Source organism: Rana temporaria, chromosome 4 (genome assembly GCF_905171775.1).
Source record: "Rana temporaria chromosome 4, aRanTem1.1, whole genome shotgun sequence".
Lineage (NCBI taxonomy): Eukaryota > Metazoa > Chordata > Amphibia > Anura > Ranidae > Rana > Rana temporaria.
The window spans coordinates 317,847,306-317,866,909 of record NC_053492.1 but is presented as its reverse complement, the minus strand read 5'-3'; the positions used below and the strand labels follow the sequence as shown (position 1 = coordinate 317,866,909).

Below are 19,604 nucleotides of genomic sequence, written 5' to 3'. Positions count from 1 at the left end.
GGCGTAACATTATCTTTCACAATATAGAAAAAAATTGGGCAAAATGTATTGTTGTCTTATTTTTTAATTCAAAAAAGTGATTTTTATCCAAAAAAAGTGCGCTTGTAAGACCGCTGCGCAAATACGGTGTGACAAAAAGTATTGCAATGACTTCCATTTTATTCCCTAGGATGTCTGCTAAAAAAAAATATATAATGTTTGGGGGTTCTGATTAATTTTCTAGCCAAAAAATTGAGATTTTCACATGAAGGAGAGAAGTGCCAGAATTAACCCGGTGGGCAAGTGGTTAAAGTACTCATGGCTATAAAGAATAGAGTCATTGCTCATTAAAAAAAAAAAAAAAAAAAGGGGGTCCCTCCAAATTAAATTACCAGGCCCTTCAGGTCTGGAATGGATATTAAGGGGAACCCCGCCGTAAAAACCCAAAAAAAAAAAGACGTGCGGTTCCCGGCAAATATCCATTCCAGACCCTTCAGGTCTGGTGTGGATTTTAAGGGGAACTCCACCCCAAATTGAAAAAAAAAATGGCGTGGAGTCCCCCTAAAAATCCACACCAGACCCTTATCCGAGCACGTTGACCTGGCCGGCCGCAGAAAAGAGGGGGGGACAGAGTGCGGCCCCCCCCCTCTCCTGAACCGCACCAGGCCACATGCCCTCAACATGGGGAGGATGTCCCCATGTTGATGGGGACAAGGGTCTCATCCCCACAACCCTTGCCCGGTGGTTGTGGGGGTATGCGGGCGGGAGGTTTATCAGAATCTGGAAGACCCCTTTAACAAAGGGGACCCCCAGATCCTGACCCCCCCCCTCTGTGAAATGGTAATGGGGTACATTGTACCTCTACCATTTCACCCCAAAAAAAATGTCAAAGTGATAAAAATGACAGTAGCCGGTTTTTGACAAATCTTTTAATAAAATCTTCTTTCCTTCGGGTTTCTTCCGCTGCTTCTTTCTTCTCGTCCACATCTTGCCCGACGTCTTCTTCTATCTTCTCCGTCCGTCCTTCCGCCTTCTGGTCCCGCATCTTGCCCGTTGTCTTCTCCGTCCGCCTCCTCGTCCGCATCTTGGGTCTTCTGCGGTCTTCTTCTCGGTCCGCCGCCTTCTCGTCCCCTGCGTTTGAATTTGATTTGGCCGCCGTTTTCCCGCTCCTGGGACCCGCCCCCCTCTGACGCCACAAGTAAACTCCTTAGAAGGTCATGTGCGTCAGAGGGGGGCGGGGTCGCAGAGCGTCACACAGCGGGGGAATTCAATTTCAATCGCGCCGCCCGGAGAAGAAGTTCCCGCCGTGTCACACTCATGTGACCCCGCCCCCCTCTGACGCACATGACCTTCTAAGGAGTTTACTTGTGGCGTCAGAGGGGGGCGGGTCCCAGGAGCGGGAAAACGGCGGCCAAATCAAATTCAAACGCAGGGGACGAGAAGGCGGCGGACCGAGAAGAAGACCGCAGAAGACCCAAGATGCGGACGAGGAGGCGGACGGAGAAGACAACGGGCAAGATGCGGGACCAGAAGGCGGAAGGACGGACGGAGAAGATAGAAGAAGACGTCGGGCAAGATGTGGACTAGAAGAAAGAAGCAGCGGAAGAAACCCGAAGGAAAGAAGAAAAGAAGATTTTATTAAAAGATTTGTCAAAAACCGGCTACTGTCATTTTTATCACTTTGACATTTTTTTTGGGGGTGAAATGGTAGAGGTACAATGTACCCCATTACCATTTCACACAGGGGGGGGTCAGGATCTGGGGGTCCCCTTTGTTAAAGGGGTCTTCCAGATTCTGATAAACCTCCCGCCCGCATACCCCCACAACCACCGGGCAAGGGTTGTGGGGATGAGACCCTTGTCCCCATCAACATGGGGACATCCTCCCCATGTTGAGGGCATGTGGCCTGGTGCGGTTCAGGAGAGGGGGGGGCCGCACTCTGTCCCCCCCTCTTTTCTGCGGCCGGCCAGGTCAACGTGCTCGGATAAGGGTCTGGTGTGGATTTTTAGGGGGACTCCACGCCATTTTTTTTTTCAATTTGGGGTGGAGTTCCCCTTAAAATCCACACCAGACCTGAAGGGTCTGGAATGGATATTTGCCGGGAACCGCACGTCTTTTTTTTTTTTGGTTTTTACGGCGGGGTTCCCCTTAATATCCATTCCAGACCTGAAGGGCCTGGTAATTTAATTTGGGGGAACCCCTACACATTTTTTTGTTTGTTTTATGAATGAATCCCTTTAGAATTGTCAGAGCCGACAATTCATTATAGCCGCGTGTGAATTTTTAAATGACTTTTTTCCTTCAGAATGTCACTTTGTGCAGGGGGAGTTCTAAGTGCGGGAAAAATGCGCTATTTCACATGCTGACATTACACCCCCCCTAGGTACGAAATTTAAAGGAATATTTCACTTTTATTGTTTCACTTTAAGAATTATTAATTTCACTGCTCCCGAAAAAACGGCCGTTTTAAAAAATAAAAAAAGCATTGATACATGTTCCCTGGGGCAGGACTGAGGTCCCCAAACACTTTTTAGGACAAAACTTGCAGATTAGCCTTTAAAATGAACACTTTTGATTTCTCCCATAGACTTCTATAGGGAGTTCGGCGCGGCTTTACATATTAGTTTCAATGCGCCGGCTGCTACGCTGGTTCATGCGCCCAATTAAGCCTCCACCCGGAGTACTAATTAACGCATGAACCAGCGCAGCGCACAGAGCATAGTAAATCAGGCCCTATGTGTTTGTGTGTGTGTGTGTGTGTGTGTATTATTTAGGGGCAACCCTCCCAGGCCGTCAAAGGCCCAGCTGGGGGACTAATCCGTCCCTGGGTGCATAAGCCGATCACGCCGGCACCCAAATCCTGCCAATGTATGTAGCCTTCCTTCCCTGTCTCTAGGTGGGAGGGGCGGCTTGCAGGGTCACAATTCAGTGAAACCTCCCTGCTCTCCGACCAGTGGGTCTGCAAGGTGGTCTCTTCGGAGTACTAGATAGGGTTTACTCCTATCCACAGAACAAAGTTCTTTCCTCGTGTCTTCCTCTCCCGGCCCGTCGGTCTGCCTTGGGTAGTATGGGACTTGCTAAGCTGCAGGGTAATTTTACCTTTCCTGCAGGACGAGAGGTTTGGGGGTTTCTATGGGCCTCAAGCCCTGAATACCTTTTGTGAACTTCGGGTAGTTCTGCATGGAATCCAATCGTTCGGTGGTGGCTGCGCTCCATCCGGAGGACGTCCTGGCATCCTCAGACATCAGGGACGCATACATGCATGTCCCGTTTTGCGCATGTCAGTGTTTTTTTCTGTGCTTCATGATGAGAGAGGGTCTCTGTCAGCCTGTGACCATCCCTTTTGATCTGGCGTCAGCACCATGGGTTTTCAGCTAGGAGCTTGCACTTATCCTAACTTTGTAGGGACAGCAAGGCTTTGCCTCATTGGCTACTTGGAGGACTTTCTTCTGAGAGCAGCTTCTGTCTCAGGCCTAGTGGATGTGTTATTCCCATTCAGACCCTCCGAAGATTCGGGTGGGTGTTAAACGTTTAGGCCAGCAGGTGTAGCTCAGTTGTAGCAAGCCTGTCTTCCATGTGTGCGACCCAGGGTTCAAATACTGGGCATGCTAGGTTCCGACTCAGCGTTGGAGTATCTAGGGTTGATCCGGACTCCTCAGTGGCGAAGGTCCTTCTTCCCCTGGAGAAATTGCGGACTCTTCAGTCTGCGGTGAAGGTATTGGCATCACGCAATCGGTCTTCTCTCTGGGCACCTGCTGGTCCGGGGCCTGTGGGTAGCCTCCTTCGAGGCGGTACTGTATGCCCAGTTCCACACTTGGGTTTTCTGGGGGAAATACTGTCCAGGTGTTAAAAATCGATTGTCTCTGAAATCATCAGATTCCGGTGCTCCACCTAGTCAGTCTTTCTGAGTTGGTGACAGAGATCCCAGACTCTTCGGTCCGGGAAGTTGTTTCTTCCCTCCAGTAGTCTGTATTTACGACGGATGCCAGCCTCAAGGGTTGTGGGCCTGGGGGGTCCTGTCAGCTCTGAGTCGCTGGACTTGCGTGGATCTGCGGCCACACCTCCCTGTATGTACCCGCTCTCGTCTGGTCTCGGTAGTTACCCAGGATCGGGCCTGGGTGGGTGACCACCTGGGACCACCGGGTGCTGTGGACCCGGCCTTTGTCCTATTTTAGACGATCAGGCTGTGTTTCTCCTCGTGGAGGTTGCAAAGTCGTCCGCTCTGGTTTCAGCCGGACAACGCCACGGCAGTGACTTCGGTCTTCCTTCAGGTATACCAGCAGGTGGCCTACTGGAGTCGCCAGATGCTGGACCATGGTGTCTGGTCTTTGTGCTGGGCTCCCTTGCAGGTGATCCTCACAGGGCATGGATCTCCTGGCCGCTCGTCTCCACCGCAAGGGTGTCAAAGCTAGTGGCCAGGTCTAGTAATCTGGTACAGACGCGTCAGTCGCGCTGGTGGCCCTGTGGGGTCTGTATTGGCAATTTTTTGCCGTTCCGCCATTGTAGTTGCTTCCTCGGCTGCTCCACAGAGTGGAGTAGGAGATCCTGATGATTCTAATCGCTCCAGCTTGGCCTCGGCGTCCTTGGTTTGTCTACCCTGGCGGTTGCCAGGGCGGGAGGTACCTCTGTCTCGAGGTCCCATGTTTCATCCTGTTGTACAGTCACTGACTTGCTCAACATGGCTATTGGAAGCCAGACTTAGAGACCGGGGTCTGTCCGACACGGTCATCTCAACAATGCTGAGGGCTCGGTAGTCTTCTTCCAGAGGATCTACCATTGCGCCTGGCAGGCTTACATCTCTTGGTGCGAAGAGATGGAGTGACGTCCACGGACGTACTCGGTGCCCAGGGTCCTGCTGTTTTTACAGCTTGGAGTGGATCTAAAAATTGCTTAAAGCACTGTTTGGGGACAGATTTTAGCCTTGGCTGTGTTCTTTCAGTGGCCTTTTTGCGGCCCGTTCCCTGGTGGGTCCCTTGTTTGTGCAGGGGGTTTGTCATATACTTTCCCCTCTTGGCCCATCTCTCCCCCCATGAGTTTTGACTCTGGTGCTCTCGGTTCTTCTGGAATCTTCCTTTTGGTAACATCAGAGAGACTCTCTCGACACTATCTCAGAAGGTGGCCCCTTTAGTGGCCTTTACCTCTGTTAGAGGGGTTTCTGAGTTGGAGGTCTTGTCTTGCAAGCCGCCAGGCTTGATCCTCCATAAGAACCCGCGACCTTCCCTTCTTCTGAAGGTGGTTTCGGCCTTTCGCCGGAATAAGGACATTGTTCTTCGATCCTTCTGTCCTCGGCCGGAGCATCCTACGGAGGTTGCCTTTCGTACTTTAGGCGTGGTACTCGCTTTGCGGGTGTACCACCCTGCTTTGGCTCTGTTTCGGAGATCTGACTCTTTTGTGTATGTGTCTGGTCCACAAAAGGGCCTGGCGGTCTCGCCGACCACCATTTCTCGGTGGATCAGGTAGGCTGTCATACAGGCCTATGCTCTTAAGGGGCGGGCTCCCTTTTCGGTCACGGCACTTTCGACCAGGGCAATTGGTGGATCCTGGGTTTTTTTCTGACATCATGCGTCGGTCTCACAGGTATGCGAGGCGGCGACTTGCTCGTTCGTTCACGCTTTTTCCAGAATTTACATGGTTGCTGTGAGTGCATCTTCTGATGCTTCTTTCGGCCGCTAGTTTTTGCAGGCGGCGGTTTAAAGTTGCACCTCCTCCGTTGAGAAGCTCTGCTTGTTTTGGGGTGAAATTAAAATTGGTTTTACTGATGTATTTCCCACCCCTAGTTTTTGACACTGCTTGGGGACATCCCACTTGTCAAGATTTAAGGAGCTGTGTCCGTCCATTGACGATGAGAGAAAATAGGATTTTTTGTACTCACCGCAAAATCCTTTTCTGAGTCCATGGACAAACACAGCTCCCACCCCTCCTTTTTAGGTTTGTACTGCTTGTTACGAACTGAGGCTGCATGCTGCAGTGAGGAGGGTTATGTCTGGAAGGACCGCCCCCTGTAACATGTATTTAACATGTTTCTGCCTTGTCCTCTCCTGTAAACAGGGAACATAACCCTCTTGTCAAGATTAAAGGAGCTTTGTCTGTCCATGGACTTGGAGAAAAGGGTTTTACGGTGAGTGCAAAAAATTCAATTTTTTTTTTCAAACTATAGTCCGGCCCCCAAACATTCAGAGGGTTAGTGAATTGGCCCCCTGTTTTTTAAAAAGTTTGAGAATTCCTGATTTAGGGTGACTTCCTCTCATTTCTTAAAGTGAAAGTAAAGGTTTTTGTTTTTTTAAATAACAAACATGCTCCTGGCCCCTCCAATCCTGTTGAGTGCCCCCACAGCAAGGAGCTTGCTATGGGGGAACCCGAGCCGAGTTGCAGCTCCCTGTGTGCATTCAAACACAGAGCCGGAGCCCGGCCCCGCCCCCTCTCTCTCCTGCTTGGCTCCCACTGCTGTCAGTCAGTTTGCCAATGGCGTCCCTGCTGTGTCTCAGCCAATCATGAGGGTGAGTCTCGGATGGAGACACTCGTAGACAGAGGGGGGGCTGCTGTATACAGAAGTTTTTTTTTTTTTTTATCTTGATGCATAGAATGTATTAAGATAAACCTTTTGACTTTACAATCCCTTTAAGTATTGTACAATGGGTGTACCTCACTCTCCCAGTACAAAACTGGGATAGGCAGACCCTGCTGTGTGTTGCAGGAGCATTGATGGCAGCCTACTATGTTGCTCTTCTTGTGAGTAGTTTTTTATTCTATTTTTATTCTATTAAATTGTCAACGGTAACACACTAGGCTGGTGCGCCTTTTTCTTCTCTTTTCTTTTGTCTGTGCAAATGAAGCCTGCAAACAATCGACATTGATACCTGCATTTTAGAATATTATTGTTACAATGTATTTATATAATGTCAGTTAAAGCAACATGACAAGTGGAACAAAAAGCAGTGTTGGTTTCAAAGTGGCAAAAGTTACCATTCATATATAAAGTTATTTTCTGTTGTAAATTGTATTGTTCATGTTTGTTCCATTGCATTAAGATAAATGCATTTGTTTCTCTACTAAACTGCCAGTAATGTAAATGTATCTTGATGCGATGAGCTTTAAAAGCATTTACAAATTATTTTAAGAATGCCATTACAAAACTATTATGACATTGCTTTATCTGTGTTTTTTTTTTCTATGTAGGCCTGGCAGTTTTAATGCAGTTCAAAATTTTGCATTCAGCAATTGAGTTTATAAAGACAACTTCATATCAAGACTCACAATCTATGAGCAGCTTCAGCCATTCTTCTCAATTTAAACATCCTAAAAAAAAAAGTACAGCTGGTAAGTGAGGAAACAATTTGTAAAAAAGTAATTTACTTTAATAAACAGTAGAAACGTTCTCAATATACTTCACTCCCTTGGCCTCCGTGATTCTGCTCTTTTCTGGTTCTCCTCCTACCTATCTCATTGCACTTTCAGTGTCCCATACAACAGCATCTCCTCTGCTCCTCTTCCTCTTGGGGTATCCCAAGGCTCTAGCCTTGGCCCCTCTTATTCTCTATACCTCTTCCCTGGGTCAGGTAGTAATCTCACATGGCTTCCAATACCACCTCTATGCTGAGGACACCCAGATCTCTCTCGACTCCTCAACACTCACCCTCACTCTCCTCACGAATTACAAACTTGCTGAGAAACACATCAGTATGGATGTCACACCACTTTCTCAAACTCAATCTTTCTAAAACTGAGCTGGTAATATTTCCTCCTCCCCGATCCCCTCCCCATGACTTTACCATTGATAGCAACAGCACAACCATTGGTCCCTCCACACGTGCCAGGGTGCTGGGTGTAATCCTAGACTTTGACCTCTCCTCTAGCCCACACATCCAATCAATAGCTAAATTTTGCCACCTTGACCTCTGCCACATTTCCAGAATTTGCCATTACCTAACCAACAACACCACAAAACAACTTATTTACTCCTTGGTTATTTCCCGTCTTGACTATTGCAACTCCCTCCTCGCTGGCCTACCTTTACACAGGCTGCCCCCCCCCCCCCCCTTTAGTCTATTTTGAATACTGCTGCTAGACTAATATACCTTACTAACCGATCTGTGACTGCTGCTTTTCTCTGCCAGTCTCTTCACTGGCTTCCCCTACCCCATTGTATGAAATTCAAAATACTAACCACAACATAGAATGTCGTTCACAACATCACCCCCAGCTACATCACCAAACTCTTCTGCAGATATCACCCTAATAATCCTCTCTGCTCCTCCCAGGACCTCCTACTTTCTAGTTCCCTTGTTACTTCCTCCCATGCTTGCCTCCAGGACTTCTCCAGAGCCTCTCATATCCCCTGAAACTCCCTGCCCCAGTATGTCTGGTCAGCTCCTACCCTGTTTGCTTTTAGGCAATCCTTGAAAACTCACTTATTCAGGGAAGTCTAACCTACCTCCACCTAAGAACTGTACTTGAGTCACCTCCTTCAGATCATCCCTGCAGCTATTACATTTTGTACCACATCCCCTCCTTTTAGATTCTAAGCTCCATGAGCAGGGCCCTCCTATACCTTCTCTATTAAACTGTATTGTAATTGTACTGTTCTCCTTTTTATTGTAAAGCACTGAGTAAACTGTTGGTGCTATATATATCATGGAGAATAATACATTTTCTTTTCATCCAACATTATGCTTCCGCAACACCACTACCAAAAGCAGTTTGGCCACCGGAAGCGAATGGATAGAGAGGACAAAAAAAGCTTATCCAACGGAATACCTAAACTGAGAATGCTGTTTAACTATATAATGTAAATTATAATAAGTGAAGTTAATCAGGTTGTAATAATAGTAATCCCAAAAAACGCAAACATTTTCCTTTAAATTTCAAAATATAGATCAAAATGTTCAAAGATGGTATATTTTTTGGTATGGTTTTTTTTTTTTTTTTGTGCTCCGGAGATCCTTTTTAACTTAAATTTGTAGATATACTGCCACTCTTCCAGACGTCCCAGGATAACGCTGAAATGGTTAAGTGAGGGCACAGCACTGTGACGCCATCACGTGCACAGACAAAGCTAGTGGTGTGAGTGTCGAGGTCTGGGAATGCTTGAGCTGACATACTGTAGTGCTGGGTAAGCACTTACGCTGTGTTTTAATTTTAAAAAATTGGTTGCACAAAGAGGGTCTCCTTCCTCTTCATTCATGTATATGAGTGTTATCCTGAGACCTCGGGAAGGAGTGGTTCCTGTAATGACAGAGGTATATCTATGAATTTTATGTGAAAGCTTGCTATGACCTACTTATTTTTTTAAGGGGAATAGGTGAGTCTCTGTGGGGACTGTGTGTCTGTGGTGGAGGACTTAGAAGAATGGGATTTGTTTTTTTTGCAGATTTATACTTGGGGTTGATGCAGAATTGGACCTATGCCCCCACTGGCTTTAGCACTGAGAATCAAGCGCTCTAAGACCACAGATCACTGAGGTCTCACAGCTCACTGGAGCACTGTGCTGTGGAGGGGGAGGCAGCGGCCGGCTCAAGCTTTTTAGCTGAGAGGCTGAGCCAGGTGCCGGTCCAGGCTTGGTGAGCAGATCCTGACCCCAGTGTCGTGACCTTGCCCAAGCCTTGACTGGCTCTGTGACTTCAGCCCAAAATGCACTCCTGTGATCCACAGGAGACGTACAGCTTAACAAGCTTTGGCTGTAAATCTCCTTTTACCCCCTACTCTAGTGTGGAACACCAATTTGAAGTGGAAACTTTTTATTTGCTTATCTGAACTTCTCACTGCTATTACTGTACAGGATCTGCACTTTGCATTGAAATGCTGTATGAGAGTGTCTCACTTTTTTGGGAATTACGAGGACCTTTTTCTCACATGCTGTCTATGCACATTATACAGGTGCATCTCATAAAAAGTTAATTTTATTTCAGGAATTCAATTCAAAAAGTGAAACTCATATATTTTATATAGATGCGTTACAGAGCAATATAATTCAAGCATTTCTTTCTTTAAATTTTGATTATGGCTTACAACTAATGAAACACAAAATTCAGCATCTCAGAAAATTTTAAATACATAAGAATTGTAATGCAGAACTGTTGGCTTACTGAAAAGTATGTCCATGTACCACTCCATGTATTGCTGTCGCTGAACCTTGGGGAAATGTGCAACCACTCATGGTTTTGGGTATCACACTGTGTAATATCTGGTATTTTTTTTTTTTTTTTTTTTAAATAAGCCTCATGTGAGGTCTTTTTTTAAAGGGTCACTAAAGGAATTATTTTTTTTAGCTAAATAGCTTCCTTTACCTTACTGCAGTCCTGGTTTCATGTCCTCATTGTTCGTTTTTGCTTTGATGTTGCTGTAATTCCTCTCTGTTCTGGACACTTCCTGGTTGTCCGTTTCCTGAGGACCACAGTACTGGGAGATTTCTCTCTGTGGTCACTAATCAAGGAGGTGTGATTACTGTGTGTCTAAAACCCCTCGGCACCAATCCAGTTTTGTTTTACAAAGCATCACTGCCCTGTATTGGCTCTCTGGCTCTGTACATCAGAGAACCAGGAAACCACAGCAAAAACAAAACTAAACTGCAGGTACATTATATGATTGGTTTTTATCTATTTTTAATCATTTTTAAAAGGAATCGGTTAACTATTGTCTCTATACCCTGTAAACAGTAATTTCAGCTAAAAAAAATGTTTTCCTTTAGTGACCCTTTAAGGTTATATTAATAAACATTTAAATTAATATTTTTTTTGTTGCTTTGGTTGCAGTGTAAAAGTTCCACCAAGGAATTTCTAAATACTATTTGTACATGTACAGTATGGTCGGGGCTCCTTTTGCATGAATTGCTGCATCAATGCGGCGTGGCATGGTGGCAATCGGCCTGTGGCAATGCTGAGGTGTTATCAAAGTCCAGGTTTCTTTGTTGGTGGCTTCCAGCTCATCTGCATTGTTGGGTCTGGTGTCTCATCTTCCTCTTCACAATACTTCACAGATTCTCTATGGGGTTTAGGTCAAGCGAGTTTAGGTCAATCAAGCACAGTTATACCATGATCATTAAACCAGGTATTGGTACTTTTGGCAGTGTGGGCAGGTGCCAAGTCCTGCTAGAAAATGAATTCAGCATCTCCGTAAAGCTGGTCAGCAGAGGGAAGGATGAAGTGCTCTAGAATTTCCTGGTAGAGGGATGCGCTGACTTTAGACTTGATAAAACACAGTGGACCAACACCAGCAGATGACATGGCTCCCCAAATCATCCCGGACTGTGGAAAATGTTTTATTTCATTTGGAATCAAGGTCCCAGAGTCTGGAGGCACAGAATCCAAGTTACATAGGTTGAAAAAAGACATAGTTCAAGCCCATGCATTCATTTACATCCAGTGTAGGGACAAGGTCATCTAGAGCCCAGGGTAAACATGCCAAACTGCGAAAATTCCCCCTCCCCAGTGCAAATTTGCTTCCCCTGCTGAAATCCTCCCATGCAAAAATGCTCTACCCTTCAAAGCCCTCAAATTTCCTCTCCGAGTACACATCCTCATCCCCACCCCAAAAAAAATCCCCTTATAGAACAACTCCCCTCCCCCCTCTACCATATCACCTCTTTCTAGCACAAATCTTCCCTCCTATCACAAATCTTCTCCCCATCCCCCCTCCAAGCACAAAATCGCAATTCATGGCTTTCCCCGAATTTCCCCTCCCAACAAACAGCCCCCCATCTCCTTGTGCCCCCCCCCCCCCATCTCACATAATACCACAGTACCCAGGGCTGCTGCTTGTCCAGGACCTGTTTACATCCAACTACCTTATATCCGTCCTGTTTAGGTTGGTAGTCGGATGTCACATGTCTGTTTACATTTAGCTGCTCATAGACTTGCGTGGAGCTTCAGTTCAGATCCTCCTGAAAAACTGATAGATGAATCTGAAGTGAATGGTTGTGTGAGAGGACCCTTAGAAGTGTCAGAATTAAACTGGTTTATTTTAATATTGCCTGGAGTTGGGCTTTAAATGAGAGTAAGTTGTGATGTTTCCTAAAACTTGATGTCTTTTAGGTGCTCATAGATTATCCTTTGCCCAGTCCGACCCACTACTGATGACCATGCGTTCGGTTGCCAGCAGCGAGCTTACAGAATTGATGCACAGAAGAATGAGTCAGGAAAATCCAATAAGGGCCTCTGAATCTGAATTTGTCCAACGGTTACAGAGATTAACTGTCCTTTCTGTCAACAGGTTAATTTACCAAGGTATTTCCTATTCAGAGACCTCCATTATCTGAAAAATAAAAATGACATACAGGCGTTAAACATTATGCAGCAATTTATAGTGTATCTGATTTCAAATTTTATGCCATTTGTGTAGATTATAAGAGGATTTTTAAATAATTCTATTAACACTTAAAAGTGTAGATCACATTTTTTTTATTTCTCATCTTCCTCAGTCCGTTGGTTATATTAATAGTGATTCTTTCATAGTACAGGCTTTTTTTTTTTTTTTTTTTTTAATGTATTTTTCTTTAGTGGAGGAATTCTAATGATGCTGTACTAACGTCCCACCAAAAGAATACATCTTGGCATTTATTTTCACTAATAAAAATGTCTTCACAATGATGGGATGTAAATCCCTGTCAAAATTGTTTGTTTTAGAATTCTCGGAGAGAAAGACCTACCAAGGATTACAAGCTGAATTATCAGAAGATGAGATGCAGTTGGATGTTTGGTGTGTCAAAAAGGCATTTCAGAGTGACCTGTTAAAAACTATGATCGATGGAATAAAGCTTTGGTTGGTATGTGGCTTGATTTTGCTCATTGTAGCTGTCACATTATCTTACTGGTTTTTAGTTTTGTGTTAAAATTGATAACATCGTAAAAGTAAAACATAATATAGTCTGTGACAAACGTATTAGTTTATCCATTGAGGGACACAGAAATTTACCAACAGTATGATTGCATTGCCACCTACAGGAGATTGTCTCACTGGCAAACAGAAAATGGAGGAGGCAGCCCCCATTTAACTCCTCCTCTATCCATAATGCTTCAGTTTTTTTCAAGTGTCCCAGAAGGTTTGGGCACTTTTTTTTTCAGTGCTGCCTAAAAAAAGTCTAATTTTGCTAGCCTTTTAACTTCATGATATTTTTTTAGTCCGTGACTTTAAAGTGGATGTAAACCCAAGTCATGAAATTTGAGCTGGGCACATATATCTGCAGTATTTTGTTATCTCTCTTCAAAGCGCTAAGTCCCGTCGCTCTCTCCTGAACCGTTCCTCTGTTATCAGCCTGACAAATCCTGACAAATTCTTGAACATATCTGATAAAAGCAGCCTGACATTTCTGTCAGGGGAGGTTGATTAAATAGATTAACAAGGAGCTGGACCTATTACAAAACACCTCTGAGAGTCTCTGCTTATGATGAGGGGGTGTGTGCCTTTCCTCCAATCAGCAATTTTAGCTATCTTGGCTGTATACCCATCACATCACACTGTGTTAAACTGGAAGAGAAAATCTCCCAACACATCTGAACTTTCTAATTGGTATATACATGTGAAGACATCAGATATACATGTAAAACATATGTAGGGATATTTGGTTCATCCCTGTGTATCATCTGAGGCTGTTCACTTCACTGCGTGTATGGAAGGTTTACATCCACTTTAATTTAGATTCCTTACCGCTCTGCTGCTTGAACTGGTCTTTACATAGCAGCTGTCCAAAATTACTATTAACTTTGGAAGCTGTATAATGAGTTTGCTGTGCTGGACAAGTTGGTATAGCGTAGAATGTGACCTTCAAACACTGGGTTCTGGGTCCCTCCCCCCCCCCCCCCCCATTCAACCTAGAGGAAACCCCTTCCTGCTACTTCCCCTGAATCACCACATGAATGTCTGGTCTGGTTCTACTGCCCACCCACAGTGACTTGCTCTTCTCCGGTTGCCTAAAACTCTTTACCAGCTTCCTTGGTTTGTGAGTACTTGGGCTCTAGTTTCTTACCGCTACACTACACAACATGTCTTCCCAAGGATGCACAAAGGACATTCCTACTGCCATAGGTGACCTCAGTTTATACTTTCTTAGCAGTTATGGGGGTTGAGTACTTAGGATCCCTAAAAGGGAGCAGTGCCTTTTAATCTAGAGCCTGAGGCCCCTATTGTTATAGCGTCATCATCAGAATCTTATGCAACTGCATCAGATGGTGCTAGATCTTCCATGTCCACTAAGACTTCCATGTCAGAGGCTCCTGGAAGGGATAACTATGAAGTTTTTTTTTATAAAAAAAATAGGGGGAACTTCGTGCCAAATTATTGGGGGATCAAAGTCACGTCCCTGCTCATTGAAGTCGTACTTCAAGTCGTGGGGCAAAGTCGGATCCACAGTCGTATTACTATCTTGTTAAAATCGCGTGACTTTGAAGTCGCATAAGTGTGAAAGGGGCCTTACTAAGAATACGTTTTTTGTAAAACTGCAAAATGCAAATTATAAAAATATGCATTGGCATTTAACATTGCAGCACAGAATGCGAATAGTAGAAAATATCAGAAAATGTAGCCTACCTGAATGAACTTCCTGACAGAAACATCCCACCAAACACACACATAAAATGTAGTTAAATTAGTAGAACATATACTAATTGAAAACTGACAGCCTACTTAGACTTATGCTTCCAAGGCCAGTATTAAGAAATATTGGAGGTCTTTACATGTTTCCCTCACTGTAGAAAGGTTACCCAATATGTCTGCTGGGCAGGAAGTGGGCGTAATATACTACAGTTCCTGTTGGTAATGAATGCCAATTTAAAGCAACAGTAAGATCAGCAAATATATACCTTATGATGATCAGAATACATAAACTGAGGAAAAAATTAGCTTTTTAAAAAATAAAATAAAAAATGGGGATCTTTATTATAGCAAAAATGACCAAATATTGTGTGTGTTTTTTTTTAAATTGACGCTTTTTTTGTTTATAGCGCAAACAATAAAAATCACAGAGATGATCAAATACCACAGAAAGAAAGCTCTATTTGCAGGGGAAAAAAGGACGTCAATTTTGTTTGGGTACAGCATCGCACATCGGTTAAACCGACACCGTGCCATATAGCAAAAAATGGCCTGGTCATTAAGCATGAATAACCGCACGGCGCATGCGTTGATCCTGCCTGGTGCTGCTCTTTCATATGTAAACTAACCCCGTTTATCATGGCTCTTGATCCATGATACCATGGTCGGTTTACGTGCCTCCATCACCCCGCTGTGTCTCCTCTCTACCACTCCCCCCCCCCCCCCTGCCTGTCATAGTTACATAGTAGGTGAGGTTGAAAAGACACACAAGTCCATCAAGTTCAACCTATGTTTGTGATTATATGTCAGTATTACATTGTATATCCCTGTATGTTGTGGTCGTTCAGGTGCTTATCTAATAGTTTTTTTAAACTGTCGAATTTCACATCCTTGCCGCTCTTACAGTAAAGAACCCTCTACGTAGTTTAAGGTTGGACCTCTTTTATTAAGTGGCCACTTGTCTTGTTAAACTCCCTTACGCTAAAAGCTTTTATCCCTACTGTGGGTTCACCAGTACAGTATTTGTAAATTGAAATCATATCCTCTCTCAAGCGTCTCCTCTCCAGAGAGAATAAGTTCAGTGCTCGCAACCTTTCCTCATAACTAACATCCTCCAGACCCATTATTAGCTGTGTTGCCCTTCTTTGTACTCACTCCATTTCCAGTACATCCTTCTTGAGGACTGGTGCCCAGAACTGGACAGCATACTCTAGGTTTGGCCGGACCAGAGTCTTGTAGAGGGTTTTATCGCTGGAGTTGATCCCCTTTTTAATGCATGGCAATATTCTGTTTTCTTTGTTAGCAGCAGCTTGGCATTGCATGCCATTACTGAGCCTATCATCTACTAGATTCCACCAGAGGTTCCCCCCCCCAGTGTATAGATTGCATTAATATTTCTGCCACCCAAATGCATTATTTTAAAATTTTCTACATTAAACCTCATTTGTCATGTAGTTGCCGACCCCATTATTTGTTCAGATTTTTGCAAGGTTTTCACATCCTGCAGAGAAGTTATTGCCCTGCCTAACTTGGTATTCTCCAAAAATACAGAGATTGATCCGTTTACCCCATCCTCCAGGTTGTTCATGAACAAATTAAATAGCATTGGTCCCAGCACAGAACCCTGGAGGACCCCACTACCCACCCCTGACCATTCCGAGTATTCCCCATTTATCACCACCCTCTGAACTTGCCCTTGTAGCCAGGTTTCAAACCATGTACTCACCCTATGGTCCATGCCAACGGACCTTATTTTGTACAGCAAACGTTTATGGGGAACTGTGTCAAATGCTTTTGCAAAATCTAGATATACCACATCTACGGGCCTTCCTTTATCTAGATGAGAACTCGCCACCTCATAGAAGGTTAATAGATTGGTTTGGCAAGATCGATTCTTCATGAATCCATGCAGATTACTGCTAATGCTTTTTTCATTACTAAAATCATGTATATGGTCCCTTATCCCCTCCAAGAGCTTGCATGCTATTGATGTTGGGCTAACTGGTCTGTAATTCCCAGGAATGTATTTTGGGCCCTTTTTAAATATTGGTGCTACATTGGCTTTTCTCCAATCAGCTTGTACCATTCCAGTCAGTAGGCTGTCAATAAAAATTAGGAACCATGGTCTGGCAATTGACTGAGTTCCCCAAGTACCCACAGGTGCAAGCCATCTGGTCCTGGTGATTTATTCATGTTAAGTTTCCCAAGTTTAATTAGAATGATGTCCTCTGTTAACCATAGAGGTGCTTCCTGTGATGTGTCATGAGGATAAACACTCCAGTTTTGGTTACTGAAGCCCACCGATTCCCTTGTGAAGACTGAGGAGAATAATAAATTCAATACCTTCGCCATCTTCCCATCCTTTTGTAACCAGATGACCTTCCTCATTCTTTATGGGGCCAATATGATCTGTCCTCCCTCTTTTACTGTTTACATACTTAAAGAATTTCTTGGGATTTTGTTTGCTTTCCTCCGCTATATGTCTGTTGTGTTCTATCTTCGCCGCCCCTAACTGCACCCTTACATTTCTTGTTGCATTCCTTATAAAGTCTGAATGCTGATGATGATCCCTCAACCTTGTATTTTTTGAAGGCCTTCTCCTTTGCTTTTATATGCATTTTCACATTTGAGTTAAGCCATCCAGGACTTTTGTACACTCTTAAATTTATTACCCAAATGGGATGCATTGGCTAATGCCCTTATTCAATATGCTCTTAAAGCAAACCCATCTCTTTTCTGTGTTCTTTGTTTCTAAGATTTTATCCCAGTTTAAGCCTTCTAGCAAGGTTCGTAGATTAGGGAAGTTGGCTAGTTTTCTTGTGTTCTGGTATGGTTTTATTTCACCTGGTTGGTGGACCATTGGTTGGCTCTCCAGTCTCTTCCTATTTTGATCCCATTGATCCCTCAGGTTGAAGCTTCCCCTTAATGATGTTTACTTCATCCTGGTCTGAAACACCAGGTTGAACCTCTGTACCCCTGTGCAGTTTGCCTGTCTTGCAGAGGGCTTTACCTCATCTATCTTTGGTTCGAACATGGGTCCTTCAGAATTGTCTGAAAAGTGGATGATTTCCACATTTTTGGGGTCTCGTCTGTGTGGCACACCCTTCATTAGGACTGATATTGGATACCCTGAAATTAAGATGTTTGTATTTCCTATAAAAAACTCTTCTTTGAGTCTATTAAGGGTCTAGCTTCCTGGGGGTTTTTGTTTTATGCTAGCCTTGTGTACTGCTTGCTCACAAAACGGAGGCACGATGGGTAGATGAATAGTTAAATGGAAGCAGACGTAACATTTTTCTGTTTAACAGTGTCCCAACATCTCGCAGGTGACAGTATAACCCAAGTATTAATAAATTCTTATGTCCTTTGAAGAATTTTTTTTTTACAGTAGGTACAAAAATTATATTTTATGTGCACTGACTTTAAAATCTTAATGTATACCATTTTCTGCAGTGGCAGACCCAGGTAATATTTATGCTGCACATTTTTTCCCTACTACTGGCAAATATTTGTTATGTCTGGGCTCGCCACTGAATTGGTCTAAAAGGACTGTAGACCGGAGCTATCTCATTTCTATCAGCTAATATGTTTTATTATGTAATTTTATATAACACATTTTGCTTTAGTCTGAATTGTTCTGTTGGATTTTAACAGGGTTCAGGTAGAACCAGCTCTCCCAAGAATCCGTGGAAAACCATTCTTTTGCAGTGTAATGACACATTCCGTGTTCAGCTTGGAAGACTCTTCGTACATCTTTTGTCTCCATCTCAAAACACTGAAGAACGAAAAGAAGTCCTTGAAGTAGTCAATGAACCTAAACATGAAGACATGTTAAAGGAATGCCTATGTCCAGGTTTGCAAGTAAGTTTTTAGCTTAATACTTAAGATTTACTAATTATTTATCAATAAATCTATTGATAGCACTGATAGCCACGGATAGAACTGCCTGATGGCCGACACTGTTGGGACTGCAGTGATAATCGGGACACTGATAATCCATGCCTGGATTATAACAAGATAATTGTCGGCTCTCTTCTCCCTTTTGTACGGAAAAGGAAAGCGGTCATTGGACACAGCTGATCATGTGATAAAGGGCCGCTGTGATTGGCCCTTTACCCCGATCTGTGACCAGTTGAGTCAGAAGAACTCTGTGATCACAGAGCCTATCGCCTGCGCGCCACAGGGAGATGTGCGGGCAGCGCGATCACTGGAGGACATCCATGGACCCCCTCTCAGTAAAGTAAGCCTGCGCTGTAGCTGTCTTTTGGCTATAGGGCGGGAAGGAGTTAAAACGATGTACAAAGCTGAGCAGAACTAGCTCTTGAGAGACTTTAATGCATTTTCACAGTTCTTACTGTGAAGTAGCCTTTCTATATGTGGAGGTACAATCTTTCTCCAGACATAGTTTCCCTTGTCCTCTGTAATGGCCTGAAAGTGAATAACCTAATGCCTAGTTCACTGTATGGACCACTTATGTATTTAAAGATTGTGATCATATCCCCCCTTAATCTCCTTATCAGGAGAGAATAAATTTGGTTCCTCTAATCTTTACTCATAGCTCAGTGTGATACATTTGCCTATATGTCTCAGTTTACTGCTCCCTGCTAGCCAGGTTATTGATGTGCTAATGTCCCCTCACTATTTCTAAAGGTTAATTGATCTATTGTGTTGTGTGAAGGAGAGCTGGGTTTAAGTGGCTTGTGTTAATTATTCTGATTGCTTCATTGTGGTAATTATCTCTCTATATGCGGGGTCGAGCGGTCTGGTTGATGTATTCAGTACAGCTAGTGCTCAGCGTCATTGATGTCATTGTCTAAAGAAAATGTGTTTCAGCATCGGCCCCGTCGTGTCTACCTAGTCATCTGTATGGAAGCCCCAGTGTGAGGGGGGCGGAGATTTGTCATTGTAACAGTTTTGGAAATGACATATAAGCTGTGTGTGTTATAACATTAAAGTCTGTGTTGTTCAAGCAGTAAGCTGGTCTCATGTGTGGCTTTCTGGGCGATTCCAGGGATATCCCTCCTCGTGGAATATTGGGGTGATTTTCGTTATGGGAAGAAGGGAACGTTGACGGGGATATCATACCGATACCGTCACAATTGGTT

General features: G+C 44.1%; 1 protein-coding gene across 1 annotated transcript in view; it reads left to right on the top strand.

Moving 5' to 3' along the window:
* LYST (lysosomal trafficking regulator) overlaps positions 1-19,604 on the top strand; it is a 317,564-nt gene that overhangs the window by 196,613 nt on the left and 101,347 nt on the right. The window contains exons 27-30 of the mRNA XM_040350648.1: positions 7,156-7,296; positions 12,006-12,197; positions 12,597-12,736; positions 18,154-18,360. Of these exons, the coding sequence (XP_040206582.1) occupies positions 7,156-7,296; positions 12,006-12,197; positions 12,597-12,736; positions 18,154-18,360 (680 nt within the window). The remainder of the gene's footprint in view (positions 1-7,155; positions 7,297-12,005; positions 12,198-12,596; positions 12,737-18,153; positions 18,361-19,604) is intronic.